The following is a 24,308-nucleotide window of genomic DNA, read 5'->3' on the forward strand; positions in this document are numbered from 1 at the left end:
AGTGTGTATATTACACTAATGGATTTTATTTCTATTCAGTGCTTTAGATTTCAATACCTATACATTATTCAGCTTTGGCTTGTGTATTTTAGTATAAAAATATCGTACGCAGTTTTTATGAAAGAGATAAGAAATTAGTATCAAACCTATTTGCGCTGCAGGCATAGGTAGGTATTACAGTTATCACAACAATATTTTAAACAAAAAAATATTTACGATATAACGATAATTTTATAAGATGCCCTTTTTGTTTACAATTTTTTTAGATAATTTTCAGGTTAGGTAAAACAGAAACAAAAGTTCGCGTCCGTAAAGTGAAGTTTATATGTTTTAGTATAGCATTAAAATTAAACAACCTTCTAGTAAACTTGATTTTATTTTTCTTCGTTACCATATATTTATAATATTATAATAATGTGGTGTTTCAAACCCGAGAAAAATAAAAGAGGTAATAAATCAGAGAATCTTACGTCCAATAAACAAATAATAAACATAAGAATAAACTATAAAACCAATAAATATAACAATTTCACAAAAGTATATTTAAAGATTGTGTAAACATAATGAAAGGTGGGAAAACGTTCACTTCCGTGTGATAAAAACAAAATTTGAAATTCCCGCGTTAAGTTTTCGAGGCGTTTCCGGAATATTCCGGGCTACGTCAACTTCTTCTCGTTCAGCAATAGTAGAGATACAATTAGCACACTCTCACAATAAAAATAAAAATATTCTGTGAAAGGTTAAGATGCAAAAGACGCTTTATAATATTTTAGTAAATCGATATTAGACTTCTTAAAAGCATTCCGAGAAAAAATTATAATTCCAAACAACTTGATGGTTTATTTCCGAACGAACCTCCTAGTCAAGGCTTTTTCGCACGAGAGTTTAAATAAGCGCATTTTTTTTTACATCTTAACTCAGATTTTTTCAGTTTTTACAATTTTTTTCCCACCGCTTGAAATTTTAATTTGCTAATACAAAAGAAATATAATTGGCGTCATTACGTCGCACGGGTAGGTACCTCCACTCTGCCCATTACTGCCGTGAAGTTATAATACGTTTTTGGACAATCGTTGTACTGAAAAAGTTAGAACTCATGCCGCAATGTGTGTTGCGGTATTAACATTGTTGGTGTCTATGGGCTCCGGTAACCAAAAATCCGGTAAAAACTTGGTGGGCCATGAGTTTGTTCACCCTTCCATAGTTCCATGTCTATCTTAGCAATAAATAAAAAAGTCCCTTGTTACGACGTTTACAAAACAAGATAGGCTAATGCTATTTTAGGCAGTATCACACAACTAAGATTACACTCTAAAATCACAATCTAACTACTATCGGTTTATAATAAAAAATTAAAGGCTTTTTTAGTTTAATTTAATTGAACTTCTAACATTCATACATAAGTACCCTACTTTGTGGAGTTCATTTAAAGTAATTGTCTTTTTGTTACAAATATTCAGGATGCTTATAGATGTTTGTATAAGTAAAAGAACGTGGATATGCAGAAAAAATTAAAACAATGAAATCTATCCATTTGTTAAAATAACGCGCGTTAAAGCAACAGAAAAGCGCTCGTGCGAAGTTTCTGTAGTTGCGTTTTTCGACATATTTTGACGTTGTTAACAATATGGTGCAGTCTCAGCAGTCTGATCGTGATTATCGACAGTAGTTCACTTGCACGCAATTGTGTTGGTATCAGTTTATCCACGTTAGTCGATAAAAGCAGTGATTCTCTTTAAAAGTTCCATTGATTTAATTGTTGGTGTTGTTACAAAATTTGGGATTTGAGTTGTGCGTTTTGGCGACATATCTAATGTTGCAGAGATGTATGCGACAATGGAATCTAATAATCGCAAGCAAGTCAATAGTAAATATCAAGCTAGGCCGTATTGCCCATGCTGGTCCAAAAGGTCTGGCCCAGTACCTTGGAAGAACCTAAACCTTTGCACATGTGGTGAAGAACAGAACTGTAAGTTGATTTTATTTTTTACTCATTTTCAATCCAAGTGAAGTAATCATTTTCCAGTTCTTAATAGAAATTATAGCTTCAAATATATAAGAAGATTTTTAAAAATATAATAATGTACAAAAATTGTTAAATCTGCACAGTAAAAGAATGGAGTTGGGAGAGGCCTCCGTACGTCGGTTCCAGCTGGCTCGTCCTCACGAATGACCTCAAGCAGGTCACTTTTCATCCATTCTATAGTTCGGGTACTGCAGTGGTCCGGGGAAACTGCCCAATGATTCATAACTACCATTATTATTGGGAAATTAAAATGTTAACTGATACATATGGTACTGATATTGTAAGTATTGACTTAAGCAAGCCTGAATATTCATTTCTTCTTCGTCAACATATTTTTTATGATACATTTTGATGTGCTTTCGGTGATATCTCATAATTTTTATCTTAGTTCAGCTGACATTGAGGAATGAATACTAAAGTTACAGTTCTTCTTTTTTGTGTCCTTCAAATCTTGTTTGAAGAAGGACTTGGTAGTGCAGATATACTGGGGAGCTCATTCCAGATCTGGGTGCTACTTGGCAAAAATGATAATGGTAATAAACAGCCTGAAAAAATGCTTTATTTCTATTAGACTTCTAGATTTCTATTAAAAATGACCATCTGGATAGGAATTAGTAGGATTAGAATGATATGATCCTATAAGTTGTAAATGAGAAAGTAGCAATAGCTCATGGAGGCCAGGGCCAAATTATTATCATAAAATACCCTGAATATTGAGATAAAATATGACATTTTATTATAAATGTATGTATAATTAAGTAATGTATTATTATTTGTCCTGTTATATCTTAAATAGAAAATAAATACATAGATATAAATCCCTTTGAATGTAAATTACTGAATTTTATTTCTCAATGGGCAAGTAAATTCAAGTAATTTATTCCAACACACATGACATACAAAAATGTCAAAAAATTTTAGTCTCTCCCACTGGTTCAGAATAAAACCACCGCTGCTCCCAAAAGAACCAAAGAAACAAATTCAGCCCTGAGAGCTCACCTAAATGTTAGGTTATGCCAGTATAGCCTGTCATGGCTACCAGCTTAGGTGGGAAAAAAAAGAGCAAGTCTGCCCCTTAAGTAATAGCACTTTGCACTACTATTTGGATGGTGTCAAGTACTTTATGTTAAAACATTAAAGAAAAATTATAACATAAAATCAAAATAACACTAAAAATTTGATAATACTTACTTGACTAAACCTTTAATGAATTTAATTCAAGGGCTTATGAAAGAAAATGATTTTGTGCTGCAATGCAGATACTCTATTTTAGCTCACATCTTATGAACTAGACCATCGGATTATTTCCAGATCCATATATTATAAAAGTATGGCAGAAAGATATTGAAAGTTGAATAAAATTTTATATTTTTGTTCCCTTCATTAATGTCAACATCAAGCTTAAAAAATTCCAAAGATGGGCTTTCACGCTATAAATAAATAAACAAGAACATGCCAAGTCGTATAACCAGTTGCTTTGTTTGAATAAACTTACAAAACAGTTGGCATTTAGCCACACTATTAAAATGGCTGTGAAAAACAAAAACTCAAAGTTGTTAAGCCTCATGGACTATGTAATAATACAAATACTATTTATTAATGAGTATAGTGACAATTTTAATGCAATATTTTTGTGGTTATATCTTTGTTGCAACCATGCAATGTTCATGCTTATTAAATGTCAATGAAATTATATTTAGGTATGTAAACTGCTAATTTTTTTTTTATTGTTTAGATGAGTGGACGAGCTAACAGCCCACCTGATGTTAAGTGGTTACTGAAGCCCATAGACATCTACAACGTAAATGCGCCACCCACGTTGAGATATAAGTTCTAAGGTCTCAGTATAGTTACGACGGCTGTCCCGCCCTTCAAACCGAAACGCATTACTGCTACACGGCAGAAATAGGCAAGGCGGTGCTATCTACCCGTCCGGACTCACAAGAGGTCCTACCACCAGTAAATTAATTTTCAAATATAAAATTTACACTTTGTTGCTCTAAATTGGAATAAAAGAATGCATTGAAGAAGGATATTTCATGATTGAAAGGGAACAAAGACCGGGAATCAATGCCAGAGCCGTATAGTACAAGAAACATACTGTAAATGACTGCAGTGGTGCCTGATCATAAGGTTAAGAACAGTTTTAGAGTATTGCCCTCTGATCACTGGGGATGCGCTTCTAAAATTCATCAAGCAATTTCTTAGAGCACTACCAATGAAAATAACAGTTCAAACACCACAAGCCTGCTGATCATGAGCATACTGACCATGAGCACACATAAAATTGCCAATCATACAGCATTACTTTGAATCATCACTGTGTTAAATACACATTTTTTTATTGCTACAGTGTATACAATAACTTATGAACGTTTTCAGCTCATAGGCGTCGGCTCGAATAAAGTGAACATAAGCGATCCTCAGTTCACGTTCACGTCTCTAATAGGACAGGACGAGGAATCGTACGGACTCTCCTACACCGGCGCCGTGCGTCACAACTCTAAAGTCACCAGAGACTCGGTCGGCTTCTGTCGCGGCACCATCATCGGAGTCCGGGTCGACTTGTGGAATGGAACGTTGGAGTTTTACGTCAACCGCGAGCCGCAAGGTATACTCCTAAGGCCTTACTTTCACAGATTTATCCTGATCAGAGATTGTTCAATATCTGAACGTCAAAGTGTCAGAGAGCCCCCTTCGATAAAGCGGCACGACATGAGAATGCTCTCATAGTGGCCGCCGGAAACTACATAGCCAATCCTGCGGACCAAATGGTAAACAATCGACGTCGCCCAAAACAAGTCGTTTCGGATCCTCCCGATCCACTAACGGTGCTTTTAGGTACCCCAAGCACCGGTTCTCGTCGAACCCGTCGCTTGCGACGAAGGGCTCGACGAGTAAATGAACCCACAGACACAGCGCACTGAGTTTCTCGCCGGATCTTCTCAGTGGGTCGCGTTTCCGATCCGGTGGTAGATTCTGCAAAGCACGACTCTTGCTAGGGTTCGTGTTAGCAACATCGTCAATTTTAGCCCCGCGAGCTCACCTACTAGTTAAGGTTACGATGATATCGTCTCTCTAGACCATCAGCTTAAGTAGGTGAAAAAAAGTCCGCTAGCGAAGTCAGCCATGACACTTTTTATATTTCTCTTAAATTAAGTCTTTAAATTAAATTAAGAAGGTTTCATAAATATCTCAAAACAATAAGTACAGTCAACGCTCAATTGCCACAACGAAACAGAGACCAAGGGAAACGCGCTTTAAGTCATGCCTATAATTAGGTACATAAATGAAAAACCATAATATTTGTTATTAATTAATTCACAATTCGTCAACGCGCATTGTAAACGGTACAAATCTCTGAGTTCAACAACTTTATCGTTTTAACTAGCACTCTAGGCTCGCAAAGGGTTTTTTTTTTTTCTAATTGTTATATTATAATAATTTAAAATGTTAAGAAAATATATTCAGTTTTTATTTTATTTATTGTATAGATGGGTGGACGATTTCAAAGCCCACCTGGTGTTAGTGGTTACCGGAGCCCATAGACATCTATATCGTGAATGCGCCACCCACCTTGAGATATAAGTTCTAAGGTCTCAAGTAGGTATAGTTACAACGGCTGCCCTACTCTTCAAACCGAAACGCATTATTGCTTGAAATAGGCAGGGTGGTGATACCTACGCGTGCGGACTCACAAGAAGTCCTACCGCCAGTAAAATTAAGTATATAATTTTGAGATGCGGTTAAAATAAGTAGGTAGTTATAAATATTTTATGAACAGATATGAGTTATTATGGGTTATTTTGATAATATCCTGAAAAGCACCCCACACTTTTTTACAATAAAATAATTTTTTCTTACACTATTTTTAATTCAAATTTATTAAAATTTAATTTCTATTTTTTAGTTGGATTTTCTATAAAAGCGTATTTTGTTAGTTTTTTTAAACTATTATTTAAGTATTTTTAATTTTTTAGTCAAATTTCAATTATTATTTTTTAATATTGAATTGTCATCGGTCCTTAATAAGTATACGAAATTTCGATTTAATCCGACGTTTTGAAGGGGGTCAAAATCATGTTCAAAGATTCCGTTACAAACATACGTACATACCTACGTCTGAATCTAATAAAAGCGTATTAAAATGAGCACTGACGTTTGTATTCGTATTGACTTTGCATTCCTATACAGGAGAGCAGATCTCTGTTCCTTTGTATATTGTATCTAGGCCTTTTCAGTGTAACAAAATTAATGAAGTTGAATTTAGACATCAGAAAGTTGAAACCCTCCATCGATACGTGTACAGGTATAGCGTTCTACAATCTCCGTCGTCACCAAGTCCTGTTCCCGATGATCAGCTCGACCGCGGCCCAGTCGAGCATGAAGCTGATCTACGCGGCGTCGTGGCAGGCCTCGCTGCTCGTCGACTCGGCCAAGATCCTGGCCGCCTCCGTCAAGAACAGGAGCCTCATGCGCCCGAAACTGCCGCCTGGTCTCTGGCAAACCCTGAGGAGACAATTCTGGCTGACCCTGCCTACTGAAGGTGAGTTTATTATTATAAGTATAAAACAAAGTCGCTTTCTCTGTCCCTATATCCCTATGTATGCTTAAATCTTTAAAACTACGCAACGGATTTTGATGCGGTTTTTTTAATAGATAGAGTAATTGAAGAGGAACATCCAATAGTGGAGAAATCAATAATAAATTACAGTTTCCGAAGCGAAGCGAGGGCGGGCCGCTAGTATATAAATACTAATATATAAATCTACAGTGGTTTTTACGGATGTTCCGTCATAACTACTGAACCATGCATCCGATTGACTTGAAACTTGGTATACATGTAGAAGATATGTTTTAGAAGAATTATCAAACTTATAAAAGAAAAAAAATGTGATGTTCCCCTTTGTTTTCAATTTCCATGTTTCATCGCAGACGGGTGTGGGTAATTAACCAGGCGAGAAGAATATGAAAACACAACGTTAGGTTTTCTGTTATAATTTCAAGTTATTAGATCTATACTACCTGGAGCCACTGCGGTCATCCACAGTGCGTTTCCAGAGATCTTTTTTGCCACGTACCATCCGGCTATGGAATGAGCTCCCCTCCACGGTGTTTCCCGAGCGCTATGACATTTCCTTCTTATAACGAGGCTTGTGGAGAGTATTAAGCGGTAGGCAGCGGCTTGGCTCTGCCCCTGGCATTGCTGAAGTTCATGGGCGACGGTAACTACTCACCATCAGGTGGGCCGTATGCTCGTATGCCTAGAAGGGCACTAAAAAAAAAATTAACATCCCTGTTTCGTAATTTTAAAAAATGACTCCCATTTTTACCATGTTAGTAGTGAAATTTCCGAAAAAACCTTCCTTAACATAAAATACGTCAACTGTCAAAATTTCGAATGTACTACAGAATCACAGTGAGTTAGTTACTGTGAAATCAGTTAATTATTAGTTATTATTATTATATAAACAAGATAACAAAAAAAATGTGTGTCATATATGTTTAGTTCATCGTTATCAACAGTCCGACAGGGGTCATGGGTAATGTTTGACATTGGACATGTTGATTAGGTAATCACATGCCAAATGTTACATAAATAAAATTTGAAATTCCAATACATACCCTTCGTCTCGGAAAATAAATTACAATCGCTGTTTCGCTCTTTCAAATTCCTTTCAAAATATTACAGATTTTTTTTTTTATTGCTTATATGGGTGGACGAACTCACAGCCTACCTGGTGTTAAGTGGTTACTGGAGCCCATAGACATCCACAATGTAAATGCGCTACCCACGTTGAGATATAAGTTCTAAGGTCTCGGTATAATTACAACGGCTGCCCCACCCTTCAAACCGAAACGCATTAGTGTTTCAAGGCAGAAATAGGCAGGGTGGTGGTACCTACCCGTGCGGACTCACAAAAAAATCCTTCCACCAATAAGATAGTTAGAATAGCCCGTTACGTTACCGTATCGATGATGATATAATTGACAAAAAAAAACCTGTGATATACATGGTTGAGATGCGAAAACTGTGACATTATTAACTTTAATTAAATAAAAACAACTTATGTCCCAAATGAATTGAGAAGCTTTATTTTTTATTGAAAATGATCTTAAATAAATAATAGTTTAAAATTACTAAAAAACACGTTTTATATAAAATTCAACTAAAAAATAGAAAATAATTTTTAATAGTGATAGTGATATAGTGATATATAATAGTGAAGTCGTCGTGGCCTAAAGGATAAGACGTCCGGTGCATTCATTGTTGCGATGCACCGGTGTTCGAATCCCGCAGGCGGGTACCAATTTTTCTAATGAAATACGTACTTAACAAATGTTCACGATTGACTTCCACGGTGAAGGAATAACATCGTGTAATAAAAGTCAAAAACCCGCAAAATTATAATTTGCGTAATCACTGGTGGTAGGACCTCTTGTGAGTCCGCACGGGTAGGTACCACCGCCCTGCCTATTTCTGCCGTGAAGCGGTAATGCGTTTCAGTTTGAAGGGTGGGGTAGCCGCTGTAACTATACTGAGACCTTAGAACTTATATCTCAAGATGGGTGGCGCATTTACGTTGTAGATGTCTATGGGCTCCAGTAACCACTTAACACCAGGTGGGCTGTGAGCTCGTCCACCCATCTAAGCAATAAAAATAAATAAATAATAATAATAAATTTAAATTGAAAATAGTGTAAAATATATTTTATTGTAAAAAAAAAGCGTATTGTCATCGGTCCTCGATAAATCTACAAAGTTTGAATGAAATCTGGCCGTTTAAAGTGGGTCAAAATCGCGTCTAAAGGAGTCAGTTAAAAACATACAAACATACACAACACAAGTGGAGCTAATATAAAGCGTGTAAAAATATTTAACTGAAAAATAAGACTATATATTATACTATATAGACTAATTATGACTAATAGATACTTATACTATACGAGTAATAGTTTATTACCTTATACGTAGATCCAATTAGATATATTGTTTAAATTATTGAACCACTTTGAACTATAGGCCGTTTTTATCTCAACACTAATTGAGTCAATTACTCTAATGTTGTCAAAGGTTATGGCCTCATTACGAATATTTAATAATAAAACGTGTATTCTGATGATGTTTCGTGTATGACTCAGTCCCCATGTGTGGTATCAGATATATCGCGAAACGATCAAAGAACAAACTTCCATCGATCTGGGATCGGCGGTTATGTTGTCTTTTTTTAGTTGCTTAGATGGGTGGGCGAACTCACAGCCCACCAGGTGTTAGTTAAGTGGCCACTGGAGCCCATAGACATCTACAATGTAAATGCGCCACCCACCTTGAGATATAAGTTCTAAGGTTTCGGTTGTTAGGGACATATAGAAATGAAAACGTGCAGCTTTCTGGAAAATGTCGTGAACGCGATTCAAGCTCTTGTCGGATGTCTTCTATTCTACGACAACAATGACCATGACATTGACACCGATGATTCATTGGTCGAACATCTCATTTGGGATGGCCTTAAAAAATATAACGGCATAACATCTTGCAGTGCAAATAAGACGTCAGGGTTTACCACCGCACTAAGTTGTTTTAGTTGTTATTCTGTTTAACGACTCAGCTTACTGAGTCACGTGCTTGGATTCGATTCCCGTCACGGAGTTTTGGTTTTGGCAACACCGGTTTATGTCTCAAATGTTCTAATGGCACCCTTAAACTACTTAACTTTGATTTTGGTTTAATTTGTGTGGAAAAATTTATTTTATTTCGGCCAGCCTCCTTAAAACCCGAGTCAGACAAACTGCCAGTCCTCAAGACACGATCGGTTCGTTCTGTGTGAAATGAAACGTAAGAGTCTAGAAATTTTTTTTATAGAATAATAGACGGTAGGTAGTTGGCAGATTAATAAAATGTCGACGAAATAACACCTCAGTCGTTCGCGACCACGCAAACTGTTAAAGTATTCAAAACCTCGGAAACAATCTATACTTCTATACTAATATTATAAAGAGGAAAGATTTGTTTGTTTGTTTGTTTCGAATAGGCTCCGAAACTACTGGACCGATTTGAAAAATTCTTTTTCCATTAGAAGCCGACATTGTCCCTGATGAACATAGGCTACTTTTTTTATTTTATTTTTTATTTTATTTTTTTGGTTTCATGTGTGTTTTAATGTTTCCGAAGCGAAGCGAGGGCGGGTCGCTATATGACAATAAAAAACGAGACATTATACCGTGAAAGTAGTAAGTATCGTGAAGCAGCTATCCTTGAGCTGTTAGGTCTCCTTCGGAGGCGCTCGGGCAGCTGTTAGCAAATCCCACCTCTCTTGGCTAAGCCTTTGCTCGCCCTGTCCTGGTGAAACTGGAAAGGCCTCCTAGCCACTAGTAATCCCTCAATCATAATCATTCAGCCAAAAGTATGATTAAGTTCAAGTAGATGCTGGTGCTTATGTTCGTACCAGTAATCCTTCTTTCATAAAATAAAAAAAAATTATCATCCAAGGAAAATGTATTTTGAAAAATTTCGAATGCGTGATATCCTTGTCGCTGACAATGAACCGGCAACCAATGGGCAGTGACACCACGATCTACAACCGACATTGTCGACTCAGACAACGCGCCCTAATTTATTTCACAACAGACAAAACAAACATTGAGATAATGATAACACTCGTGATTAATGTAAAGCTGGTAAATATAAAATAATGATATGATAAAATTTTAATTAATATTTCTTTTGTTAAATTGTTGGCCTTGAGTCGTCCGCGATCACGAAACTGTAAATCAAATCTGGTAGGTAAAGTCAAGTTGGCATATTAAATGTCCGGAGCCCTCAATAGAGCGAAGCGGTACTTCACCCCAGGAAAAAGACTTAGGGTCGCCGCACACGGGCCACCGGTCACAACCACAAAACGCCGCCACCGGCATATTTCCTGTAATTTTCATAAATTTAATATGTAGCTTGTGGCGGCCACCGGCGTCGATTGTGTGCCGCGAGTCCTTATAAAATGTATGAAAACAACAGGAAATAGGTCAGTGGCTGCGTTTTGTGGTTATGGCTGGCGCGGCCCGTGTGCGGCGACACTTATGCCACGCCACACAAAGCACTGATCTACCTTGGTGAGGAAACTCCCTTCTTTGGGACGGAGCTTTAGAATACCAATGGGAGCGCAATTTAATCACCTACAGGACCATTTAGTACAGGGGTTCCCAAACTTATTTTGTCTACTGCCCACTTTGAGAATAAATTATTTTTAGCGCCCCCATTTTTTCACCTACTTAAAAACCACTATAGCGAGAGCTTAGTCGGTGTCTAAAGGTTCTTCCTAGATGAAATTACAAATCGTCTCCCAAGCCTCTACACAACGCCCCCATTTTTTTTCTGGGTCTCTTACCGCCCCCCTTTAGGACTGTAGCGCCCACAAGGGGGCGTTATCGCCCACTTTGAGAAAGGCTGGTTTAGTATCTCTGGGTCCACGGTTGGTTTTCGGAAAGCTACCAAACTACTAACCACTCATCATTAGTTCGACCGCACGCTTCCGTAGCCTTCGTAGGTGATAAAAAAAATTATTACAATACAAAACGCAAAGTTTAATAACTCTGGTCTATCGTGTTATCTTTATATGCTAAATTCACCTCAAATAATCTTAAGTTCGTTGACTTTTGAATTTTGGACAAAAAAAAATTGCTACACATTTTCAGCTTATTCACGTGTTGGCGATACAATAAAAACTTCAAATGGGCAATTAAAATGCATTCAGTTCACAGATATTTCTTCAAATTGTTTTTTTAATTATGTGGTTTTGTATATAACAACTTCAAGACCTCAGACTACGCAACTTGAGCACGTATTGTAGAGTGATAATGCAATAATTTTAGAATTCCTAACACTGTCAACAGAATAAAAACAAACAGATGAAATTAATTGTTTTACTACTTCAGCGTGTTTTTTTAGTTTTAAATTTTTTTTTTTATCAGCCCACACGTCCGATGCTAGACATAGGCCTTTTAAACTTTATTTATTAATAAGAAACTCAGAATACAGAATGCTGAACTGCACTTTAATATCATCCGTACACACGACACAGCGTGTGAACATTCTTGGAATAAGACTGTGAAAGAGTAAAAATCCACGGACATCACTATATTTTTTCGGTTTCCGCGAGTCGTGGACATAATTAACATTACCTTAAGGCTTAATATCGGGTTTATTTTCGGTTGGTAAGCAGCGGCCCCTGGCGTTGCTGACGTCCGACGAGCGACGGTGACCACTCACCATCAGATGGGCCGTATGCCTTTACGGGCAATAAAAAAAATCATTTTAATATATTCGACGTTCACAGTTGTAGTGACTGACAGATGACTGAGCGTCCAACGGGTCGTCCGGGACCCAGCGGTATCAAACCATAAGTACTAATTATTTACTACTGAATTATTTACCTTATATGTACTTATTATTTACTACTTATACTGTTTGATATCGCTTGGTCTTGCTTGGATCTCAAGGAATACATTGTTTTTTATGATAAGCGATGTTCTTTGTGCGTGTGGCGGGTAGCCATCATACAACGCAAGATAATTGACAGATGCCTGAATCTCGCTTACGACATTTTCAAGATAAAGCGCATATATACAAGTTCCGAACAACAACATTCGGACCGTCGGTCTACCGAGCAGTATCACCCGCTCGGTGGAAGATCTTCCCTTTGTCGTAAGCCTCCCAAATGCGTTATAGATTACAAGGAAAATTTTTTTTTTATTGGTTAGGTAGGTGTATAGGTGAACGAGCTCACCTGCTTAACTGCTGTGACGTGTTTTATCCTCTAGATAGTTATTATCTGTACGCCTTCTAAACAAAATTACCATAATTACATTTGCATATCTTGAAAACTCTAAATTAGAATCAGAGGTTCTACTGTCCTATAGTGTCCTCCATCAGCTCATATTCGTTCACAGCCTGAACATAGGCCCTTCCAAATTTCCACCACCGAGCCCGTTTATCGACTTTCCTCGAAACTTCTTGCCGGCCACGCTTTGAAGATCATCCCACATTACGTTTGCGGTGCGAATAGTGTCCGTTAGCCAGCCCATTGAGTTTCTCGCCGGATCTTCTCAGTGGGTCGCGTTTCTGATCCGATGTTAGATTCTGCGAAGCATCAAGGCGAAGCTGAAATAGCCTCTCAAGGCTATCAGCATAGGTAGGAGAAAAAAGTCTATTAGATGTAAAAGTCAAATAGAAAAGACAGCTTTTTTTTATTTATTGCTTAGATGGGTGGACGAGCTCACAGCCCACCTGGTGTTAAATGGTTACTGGAGCCCATAGACATCTACGTCATAAATGGGCCACCCACCTTGAGATATAAGTTCTAAGGTCTCAGTATAGTTACAACGGCTGCCCTACCCTTCAAACCGAAACGCATTACTGCTCCACGGCAGAAATAGGCATATTAAGAAATAGCTTATTAAATGAAAAAATAATTTGTCTCTTCCAGGTTGTTTCGTTGATGACACCGATGTTGATATAGAACTGGAAGCAGCAAAGGCGATGGTGAGTACACTGTGTTCTCTGTCCGTATACCAACTAACAATATGTATTTTAAAGGGCCTGTTTAAATATATTGGTGTAGATAAGCTGTTGGATATATAATTATAATCTGAAGACGCTTGGAGTGCTAATTTACCAATGAATTGTTACGTAGGCTACATAAAAAATATATAGTCTTTTAAATAAAGAAAACGTTGACAGATGTATTTCTGACATGTTACACTGTCAAAATGACAGCTAAATTTGACAGTTGTCCCTTTGCTGTTTAGTGTTTAAAGTGATTAATTTATATAGACTAAGTAAAATATGAATGTACATAATTTGCGGGAATACGATTAAAAAGATCTGATGTCGGATACCTTTGAAAAATATATACGTAAAATGAACTCGAATATACCATATTTGTAAAAATATTGGAATAGCATGGTTTCTAGAAGTATAACAATATTTTTCTATAGTTATTTTAAATCAAATAATTGCGCAATAAATACTCTATTAAAACCTTTTCAGTATACTATAAATCTGTGGTCTTTTAAAATTTAGTATTCTGTTATAATGTGGTATTTATATCTGTATGTGGTGTATATCTGTTATATTAGGCCCTTACATATGAAATTGGCGTTTTGTACGGGAGGAATATAAAATCATTTTTTTTTTTGTAAAATATATTTAATTAATCAAAGTATGCACCGTTGTTATTTATGCCATCTCATAGGTAGTTCATTGATCCCTTTAGTAAAAAAATCATGGGGGTGAGAATCAGTTAACTCTTTGAAGGCGGTGTGGAATGCCGCATCGGAGTTGAATTTTTTTCCTTGTAAAAAGTTGTTCAAATTCCGGAAAAATGGTAATCTGTTGGAGCAAGGTCCCGGCAGTACGGTGGATGTCGCGGACTTTCCAGTTGTAGATCATCTAACTTAGTGGTTGCTTGTTGTGCAGTGTGTGTGGTCTTGCGTTGTCGTGAAGCAGCAGTGGCCTGGAGCAATTGACCAATCCGGTTGTTTAGCAGCTAGTTCTTCCTTCATGGTTTGCAGTTGTTGACAATAGATATATGGTGTAATCGTTTGGCCAAATTTTAGAAAGCTGTAGTGAACGATATAGGCGCAATTTGTTTTTTTTTTTGTTATTGCTTAGATGGGTGGAAGAGCTCACAGCCCACCTGATGTCAAGTGGCTACTGAGCACATAGACATCTACAACGTAAATGCACCACCCACGTTGAGATATAAGTTCTAAGGTCTCAGTATAGTTACAACGGCTGCCCCACCCTTCAAACCGAAACGCATTACTGCTTCGCGGCAGAAATAGGCAGGGGGGTGGTATCTACCCGCCCGGACTCACAAGAGGTCCTACCACCAGTAATAACTAGTCCACCAAACACTCAGAAGTAACTTTTTCTGAGTAAATTTTCGTTTAGGGCAGGATTTGGCTGGGTCTCCAGGGTTCAGCCATTGCGACGAGCACTTCTGATTATCATACAGTATCCACTTTTCATCACAAGTAATAATTCAATTTAAAATCCGTTCATTATTGTGTTGGTTGAGTAAAGTAACACAGCAGTCGACGCGTGTTTTTCAAGTTCGATTCACTCAATTCATTCAATCGTTCAAGTTTTTTTACTGTCCCGATTTGCTTCAAGTGGACTAATAAAGTTTTATCACTTACCCCGAAGCCTGGAGCTATCTCTGAAGTGCTTTGTGATGGATCCGCTTCCGGAATACCCTTTAGTTCTTCATTTTCTGCTTTGGTCTCCGGCCGTCCACGGGGTTGGTTCTGAAGGTCGAAATTTCCAGAGCGAAAATGTTGAAACTAGAGATGAAACGGATAGTGGTTTGGCCGGATACCGGATACCGAATATTCGGCTAACTGCGAGGCAAATGAATGGCTGTTTTCAAAACTCAAATGTACCAGCTAAATGAATTTATAAATTTGAATTTGGAATCCTTAACCATAGAGGAGATATTTCAGATCTAAGCGATCAGTAAGACAAAACGCTAATTTTCATATGTAAATCTTGTGAAAAAATTAAGTAAATCCATGTTTGGTTAAAAAAAAATTCTTCTATAAAATCCGTCTGTTTAATCTACATTATCTAATTAACCGATAAAATTATATAATTTAGGAGGTCCCTAAAATTATTAATTTTATGTTGCAGTATGTGTTGTAAAATTGTCATATTTTTCTGTATGTATAATGTCAGTTGAAACTTTCAATGTTTTGGGTAAATTCAAATGGTTTATTTAATACTTAAAGTATATTATAGTAGGTATATTATAATGGATTAGGTTGGCCACTTATATATACTTTTCATATTGGGCTGTGGGAGAATGTAGACCGAATCATGTTGCTTCCATTAAGTAAATGTTGGTTGATGTTCATCACTTTGTTAATTATACTAAAAACTATTTCTTGAATGTCTTTAATGGAATCTGCTCTTTCCAATGCAAACTGTTTCTATTCGGACAAGACAAGTATGTTATTTTTCTTACTATAATTATTTATTATCTGAATTTTAAGGTTTATTGAGAATTAGAAAGACTGGAGTTGGATCCATTATTTTTGAGTAAGGCTGTCGCTATGTTGTGTACCGTAAAAGCTTGTAATCAGACTGTGTGACTCATGATTGTTTCTCAAAATGTTTTAAAGTGAATAATAATTTATACAAAAAAAACATGCTTCTTTAATAATATATCAATTTTATTGATAATAGTTGATGAGTATGTTATCAGTAAAATTATTGAGCCTGATGAGAAAGAAATATTATGACAATATTCTCCTAGGTTTCACAAATTATAGACATAATTAAAATTTCTTATTTACCGAATTAAATACTTACTAGAAAAAAAAAGAAATTTAAAGTACACGAATTCATAAAATCCTTCAATAAATGTTAGAAATAAACGTAAACCAGCTAAAGCTGTTTTTATAGCCCACAAAAAATGATTAATTTGTTCCTTAGCAGGACATAATTTATTATATTATAACTACTTTCTTGATTTTCATTATCACTCGATACGTATTTCATCTATTTGGATACCAAACCATTGTTAAAAAAAATACTAATATTAAAAAAAAAACTGAAATTGTAAGCATGTTTGTTAATACAATATGATTTTCAAAGTGGTAATCGTTTATCCCCCAGCCCCTATCATCCGGCATGAAGAGAAAGCACTGGCTGAAGCCGAGCTCAACCTGCCTGTTCCTTCAGAAGAACACAGACAGCAGATGATGTGCCTAGGTTTCGGGGCAGGCTTGTTGAGACTGACACGAATTAATCGCATTTATTTAACAATCACAAACAAGAACGCGCTGTGCCATGTATATATTTCACATGTAACTGATTAAAATGTCAAGAAATACTCAACTACCCTCGCTCTATTTGTTTGAAAATTTTATTAAGTTTACCAAATTTTTTGTTACGGTTAAATCCGAACGAGTATTGAATTAAATAAATAAATAAATATTTACTAACAATCACGCCACGTTAACTGGTCCCGTGATAAGTTCGTAAAGAACTTGTGTTACAGGTACCAGATAACGGAAATAAATGTAAGATTTTTATTATACACATACATATATTTAATATACATCCATAACCCTGGAAAAGACATTTATATTTATCATACAAAAATATCTTCCCTTGGCGGGATTCGAACCCGCAACCCCCTTGTGTATTGACCATGTCACTTACCACTACACCAGACGGCCGTTAAATTACTTTAATATTCATTATCAGACCTCCTCATGTCGTCTTGCTGTGATCAAAGCTAGTCTGCTGTCAGCTGATTAATTAGAAAAGAGTTTCTCGTTTATTTCCAAATTACTTTTTCACGTTTACAATCAAATATTTTAATTTCCTACTTTCATTCATAATATTAATAAAAATACGATTTTAATGAAAGTTTTCTCTGAAAAAATATAGAATTAATAGGTTATAACAGTCAAACATGTCGAAAGTATATACATCATCCTTGAAAATTCTTATTAGTTCATTGTAAACAGCAACTATAAAGGTAAATTCTGATATGTTTATATAAATTCAACATTAACAACTTGCATATTTATGTAGTTTTTAGGATTAGATTGCCGTAAGGGGAATAGTGGACTTACTGCTTTTGTAGGCAGAAAACAATATTCATCAGCTAAGTATTTTTTATAGTTTCATTTTCTTAAGCCCACAACCTTTAAAAAAATTCGGAAGTTAACAAGATACGGGTCAATGAACGCGGGGTTCAATGTAACTCATTTAATTGCGTTATCGAGGGAGTTAAGTGGACCTATTTTTTTCTGTAGATTACATTTTATTCTGATATTAATGCATATTGTATATTGTCTTAAGCTTTGTTTAGTATCTACATATTCCTCTTATTCGACTTCAGGAATGAATGTTACACCTTCAACACAGTAGTCTTGTCATGTAAATGTATCAGTGTGTCTACCTAAAATCACTAGTATTTTTATTGTGCCTAAATAGTGCACTAACAGTATTGTCGTAATGTAACATAAAAATGGTATTAATTTTGTTACGAGACGAACAATAAAGCTTAATATCTATGACGAACAGTATGTGTTATGTTTTAAATATGGAGGGTAGAGATATGGAGCACCGTCTTGTATAATGGGACAATATGCAGAACGGTATCCACCTGCTTAGTGAATTTCGACTCGTAGTTGGATAGACCACAAATTATTTTAAAAAAAAAACTATGTATTATCTGTGATGCAGTTATATATTGTATCTATGCAACTACTCAACTTGACATTCTACATGCAAAGGTCTCAAGATATTTATTTATTTATAAGTAAACGTAAGCCCAAATGTGATTAACTTCAACAAAGGTAGGTAATAGAATTCGGATCGATTTTGTTCTATTCGGAAACGACATGGGCCACTCTCCATACATTGCTCGGCCCACTAAACGAAGTTCAAGGACAGTAACGAAATGAAGTTTAAATAAAAGACTATATGAGTCGTCTATTATCAAAGGCGGCAATCTGACTTTTGGACAATGATTGGTAAATCAGAAAAACGAATTATTGACTTTGTATTCCATTGGCAGTCACAAAACTCTTCGGAACGACATCTTAGATAAATAACAGGTTAACTATTAACCTTTATTTAATGCAGGTTTTGAACCGTATTCTTTGAAGGAGACGATTATATTCAAATAAATCTGTATTGACATATCAATAAAAATTTTTTGTCCAAATGTACAGATTGCCGCCTTTGATAATAGACGACTCATATATCCCTTTTATTATAAAGAAATTAAAATCAATATTGTTCATGGGGATACAAAGATATTTAAAAAATAAGATAAGATTTTTAGGTTACCTATATCATATGATTTGCTGTCAATACACTTACACTTCATCACATTCCCGCCGATAATTTTTTTTTCGTCGTTTGTTCCAACTGTTCTTAATTTTTCACCTCTCATTCTGAGCTACAGTTTTGACAATGCAGGAAAATTTTGGCAGCCATTTTAATTTCGTTCAATTGCACGAGTACCAAAAATTATTCTATCAACAGTTTTAATTTCAGCTGTATTATTAATGTATAACATAGGTACCTAATGTTTAGTTATTAAGATTATAATAACCCTTTGACGTGTGTTTTATGGGAAATTAAAGAAAGACTGATAAAAATAAAATCTATTTTATTTACCTACTTTCTTCAGTAAAAAGTTGTGAGACATTTTTCAGTGTTCAGTATTTAAAAATGTGGGGTATGGGGCAGAATTAAATCATCTTTACGTCTCTCTCAGGGAGCCTTGTCAGCCCACGAGGATAGGTGATATATGCTTTTGTTATGGAAGGTAGACGTAAGTACCCATCTCGTATAGGGGAAAAAGGGAAGAAGTGTCCACCTCTAAACAGCAAGTTATTGTGGGAAGACACCGAAATAGTGCTAGTTTAGTAAACGATATAGCATTTTTAAACAGAGTTAAGTGTGTTAGCTTATAACGCTGTTTTAAAATCTTTCCACTCGGCACTAAGTATGTCGCCATCTTAATTTGCTCCTTTTCAGCAGACGATTTCTAATCCACTGAGATGGTGCTCCTTACTTCTTCTACCCTCCATAGCTTCTGTCAAATTAGCATAGACAAAACACATGATAAACTTTTGCTCTAGTACCGTACAATGGGGTAAATAGGGACAAAATCGACCTTCAGATTGAATTTTAAAATAGTTCCAATTAAATAGTCACTGCTCAACCAAAGAAATAAGTTGAGTCTTGAACGTACCTAGGTGATATAGGCCGTTACATTATTTTAATTATTCATTTTAAAGAAATAATCGGTAAAATAATGGCCGTCCCAATTTACCCAGCGTCCGGGGTAAATTGACACGGTTAAGGGTTAAATTGGGATATTTGTAAGGGTTGTCAACTCGCAGTACTGCGATATATAGGTAGGTGCCATATAATTATTTATATGGACCGAAATGATGAATACAATCCATAATTTAAGCACAATACACAACATAGTGTAAATTAAGCTGGTTTCTATTCCGAAGCGATGTGACATGAATGATAATCAACAATACAATGATCAAAAAAAGTATGTGCATGTTATATTTTAGAAAATTATTATTTAATTTCCTTAAAAATCACAACTCTGAAACAAAATCATAAAATAGAATAAAACATATAAAACAAAAGGACTGGAAATGCAATAATACAATTTTATTTAATCAACATTTTCAAAATAATCTTTGAGCAAGAGTAAGATATCAGGTGAATAAGATAAAAAAACAGCTTTATCTGATTACTGCCAATAATAACAAAAATAAAAGAAATTCTTTCTAAGCGAAATAACTAAACTCAATTAATTCACTCACTCATAATTGGATATCTCGGATTTTTAATTAATGTTACATTTAAAATCTGAGGCCTGTTTTTATTTGTGTGTGTTCGTTGTGAATGTTAACAAAATCATGATTCGACGCGTGAATAGATTCTGAAATAACAAAAGTTTTGATTCGTTTGAGTTCTTTTAACTTTTAATTTTTTTTATTGCTATAAAGAACATGCGACCGGGCAGATATTACAAGGTAAATGTCGCGAAAAAAAAGTACTTATATATATACTTTTCTTTTACCTATAATACTTACATAAACTAACTGATAAACACATTAACCTTCTTTACATCACGCAATTAAGTGATAGTATAGGCTAAAAAATATATTATAAGATATCAGTGACAACCCTAACAAGTCATCCCTATTTTGTCTTTTGGCGTTCCAATTTTGTGTTTTCTCGTCCCTAATTTTTCCAGTCTCGTTCCAAATTACCCTACATATGTCCCAATTTTCCCCAAAAAGAAAGGAAAAAATATACATTTTTTATTTTGTCGAAATATTGTATTTAAAATAATAATATTGCAACTTACCGTTTGTTGTGGTATTTCCAGGTGTATTAAAAACTTATATAAACTGTGATCTTATTGAAAAAACAACGATAATATCACTTTTTTTAAAAGTTTTTTAAGCTGTTTTAAAACGCACTTTTCAACCACTATTTTAATTTTAATTTGACGAATTTTTGGGACCAACTTAACTCATGTTTAGTACTTCCATAGTTAACTTGGTTTTTCTTCTATACATTGATAAATATTACCTTAAAGAAAATTAGGTAGATTCCGTGCTACAAGTACTTTGAGAATCTTCCGCAGGTTTGTCCCAATTTACCCCAGGATCCCAATTTACCCCATGTCATGGTAGTCACGTGTTTTGCTTGAAGAGTGGGCTCCGTTAACCATAGATTAAATATTAATAGACGATTGTAAAATTAAAATCCAAACACATGAATTGGAGATTTTACTAAAAGATAGTTTGAGAATTTTTAAAACAATTTCCCTGTGTCTGTTTTGTCAGTTCATTCCAGGACTAACTGTTTTAGGAACCATTCATATGTTTTCAAAATCAACATCTTGATCTTTAAGTTGATTTCGTTCATATTTTATTACAGAAGAGAAATATGTATATTTGTCAAAGGTCCGACATTTGTCTCATGTAATTTTATGCTCATACTTAATTTCTTAAATATGAACGTGTGAGTCATGCCTACATACTGTTTCTTCAACTTCATTAAATGTAATTCGTCTCGGGAACGCAAAAACAGTGGAGGGACCATTTGAATTATTCCAGACTTGTGCAGTGTAATTCTTTAAGTGTCATAGTAATTGTCTTAGAAGAAAAGTATTTTATTATTTTTGCTATTGCCATTGAGTCGCTAATTGTATGAAAAATATCAATATCTTAAAAGTAGTAGGCAACTACAAGGCTACATCGTAGGCAGCGACCTGGCTGTGCTCCTGGCATTGCTGACGTCTATGAGTGGCGGTAACAAGGTATACCACACAAAAATCTACAAGATATACTTTAAAAGTATACTCACCTGCCTGCGATGACAATTAAAAAAAACCGCTTCAGCGCCACGTGTCGTACTCTAATAGTACTACTATATATTATTACTGCTGATTTATATTTGAATTTATAGTTAAACTATATTGTGAATAGTTGCCCAGTTATTTCTTAAAAGAGTACAAAGCATCGATACATCTCAGCTAATTGACGTCTTACCAACACAATATATGAATGGTTTTTACGTAGACAACGTCGAAAGGGACTATCGCATCGTAGTCTGGGAATAATTTAGAGATAAATGTATATATTCTAAGAACAATTTCGAATTTTAAAATATCATCGAAGTTTATAATTTAACTTTTTATTCTTTTAATTTTGATTAATAATATCGATATTACAATTAACTTGTTGTATAAATTAAGATAAATGAAATAGTTTTTGTTTCTTTTTAAACTATTTTAAAACAGGATGGCCAAGGCACTTTGTACCTAAAATTTAACTGGTCATCTTATCCAAAAGATTGAATTAAATTAGAAAAAAATGAAATGATGTTTTAGAATTCGGACATAGTTTTAAGTTTCTGACTGTTTAGAACAGTCCATTGTCCCAATAAAGTACATCTACTTATAAAATAGGAATAGAGTGTATACTTGCAGAATGTTTTTTTTTTAATATGTTACCTTTCAATTGAGTGCGGTCATATCGATGTTAAAATAAAATTCCATACAGCCGAGTGAAACAGAATGCGAATTTTAATCATATATTATATACAAAGATATTCTCGATCGAAATGCTGGCTCTAGTGTAATCATACAAACAGTATGTAAGTCGAGTTTTTAAATAATAAACAACACATATTTTTCGTTGTACTTCCCTTCCACAAAAAGTTTCTATTTTTAAGTTGTTAGTCCTTTGATTTGCATCTGATCTAACATAGATAATTTAAACCTCAGTTTTTTCTTTTTCAATTATGTAGACACTTAACAGATCCAAAAACAGTGAATGTCGTTAAAATTACATGCGCTTAAAGTGCTCACTATTTAACTATTATACTTTTTACTTTATTTAGTTACATTAATAAGCTAAAAAAAATTATGGTAAAAACGATGAAATTAAGAAATTAAAATCTCATTGTAGTAATGAGAATTAATGTATAATAAGATAATTTTTTACAATTTTATCCAATATGATAAATATTAAAATAAATTTATTTTAGACAGAAGTATCTAATGGTGTTTTATTTAAATCATCAAGGTGTGGGGAGTTCGGGACTGTGCGAGTTGGTTTTCCTATATAAGCTGATAGCCTTGCGAGGCTATTTCATCGTAAACTTAACTAGTAGGTGAGCTCACGGGCCTCAAACCTGATGACGTTGCTAACACGAACCCTTGCAAGGGCCGTGCTTCGCAGAATCTACCACCGGTTCGGAACGCGACCCACTGAGAAGGTCCGGCGAGAAAGTCAGTGGGCTGTGTCTGTGGGTTAATTTACTCGTCGAGTCCTTCGTCGCAGGCGACATGTTCGTCGGGAACGATGACCGGTGCTTAAGGTACCTAAAAGCACCGTTAGTGGACCGGGAGGATCCGAAATGACGTGTTTTGGGCGACGTCGACTGCTTTCCATTCTGTCCGCAGGATCGGGAATGAGTATGTGAGTAAGCGCTGAATGTCAAACGATATACAGTCGTCCCTTCCTGACTGAGCCCCTGTACGCCCACCTGTCCTGGTGAAACTGGAAAGGCCTCCGCGCCACCAGGGATACCTTAATCCAAAAATTAATAAATAAAAAATCGCCGTCGCCGCGTCGCCCTAAACTCATCATTTCGAATATTTCCAATCCACTACCGGTGCATATAAGTATTCTAAGCTCCGATCACCGTTCTCGTCGAACCCGTCGCTTGCGACGAAGGGTTCGGATACAGCCTACCGAGTTCCGCACCCGATCTGTGTGCTTAGTGCGAGTTTTTTAACGTTCTCGATAGCGTAAAAGTTACCTCATATTTGCATGGAATGGGATCGTTTGCGTACGTTTGCTAGAGGCGCTGTTTCAACTGCATACAAAATTGGGTAACTTTTACGCTATCGAGAACTTAAAGAAACTCGCACTAAGCACACTGCACTAGGAGTGGGTGATATAAATCGTATATAGATTCAATATCTATATATCGCAGCAATATCGTTGAATCCGATATCGCCCCGCACGAAATCTATATATCGATATCAGCCGATACACGATATTGCTCGATGTGATGCGCATCGCCATATCGTACCGATTCGTGAATCGAAATCTATATTTCGATATCAGCCGATACACGATATTGCTCGATGTGATGCGCATCGGCATATCGTACCGATTCGTTAATATCAGCAATATTCGTTTG

General features: G+C 35.6%; 2 protein-coding genes across 4 annotated transcripts; one reads left to right on the top strand and one right to left on the bottom strand.

Annotated features, from left to right (window-relative positions):
- The first annotated feature begins 27 nt into the window (after window positions 1-27).
- Window positions 28-23,153, top strand: LOC114247254 (SPRY domain-containing SOCS box protein 3). 3 transcript variants are annotated; one of them, XM_089729285.1, is made up of 6 exons: window positions 28-167; window positions 1,823-1,969; window positions 2,110-2,306; window positions 4,409-4,637; window positions 6,336-6,572; window positions 13,507-13,786. In XM_089729285.1, the coding sequence occupies exons 2-6, from the start codon at window positions 1,825-1,827 to the stop codon at window positions 13,659-13,661; spliced, it is 963 nt and encodes a 320-aa protein (XP_089585411.1). In that variant the 5' UTR covers window positions 28-167; window positions 1,823-1,824; the 3' UTR covers window positions 13,662-13,786. The 3 variants fall into 3 exon arrangements, with proteins under 3 accessions (XP_089585411.1, XP_028035963.2, XP_028035962.2); XM_028180162.2 differs by lacking the exon at window positions 28-167 and adding an exon at window positions 16,701-17,707 and having other exon boundaries at window positions 1,242-1,969; window positions 13,507-13,562; XM_028180161.2 differs by lacking the exon at window positions 28-167 and adding an exon at window positions 22,129-23,153 and having other exon boundaries at window positions 1,556-1,969; window positions 13,507-13,562.
- On the bottom strand, window positions 14,207-16,179 carry LOC149502583 (uncharacterized). The gene is made up of 3 exons (XM_089729360.1): window positions 16,168-16,179; window positions 15,224-15,367; window positions 14,207-14,535 (listed from the first exon to the last, which is right to left on the bottom strand). The coding sequence occupies exons 1-3, from the start codon at window positions 16,177-16,179 to the stop codon at window positions 14,389-14,391; spliced, it is 303 nt and encodes a 100-aa protein (XP_089585486.1). The 3' UTR covers window positions 14,207-14,388.
- Window positions 23,154-24,308: the final 1,155 nt, after the last annotated feature.

This window comes from Bombyx mandarina, chromosome 08, assembly GCF_030267445.1.
Source record: "Bombyx mandarina strain Sakado chromosome 08, ASM3026744v2".
Classification (NCBI taxonomy): Eukaryota; Metazoa; Arthropoda; class Insecta; order Lepidoptera; family Bombycidae; genus Bombyx; species Bombyx mandarina.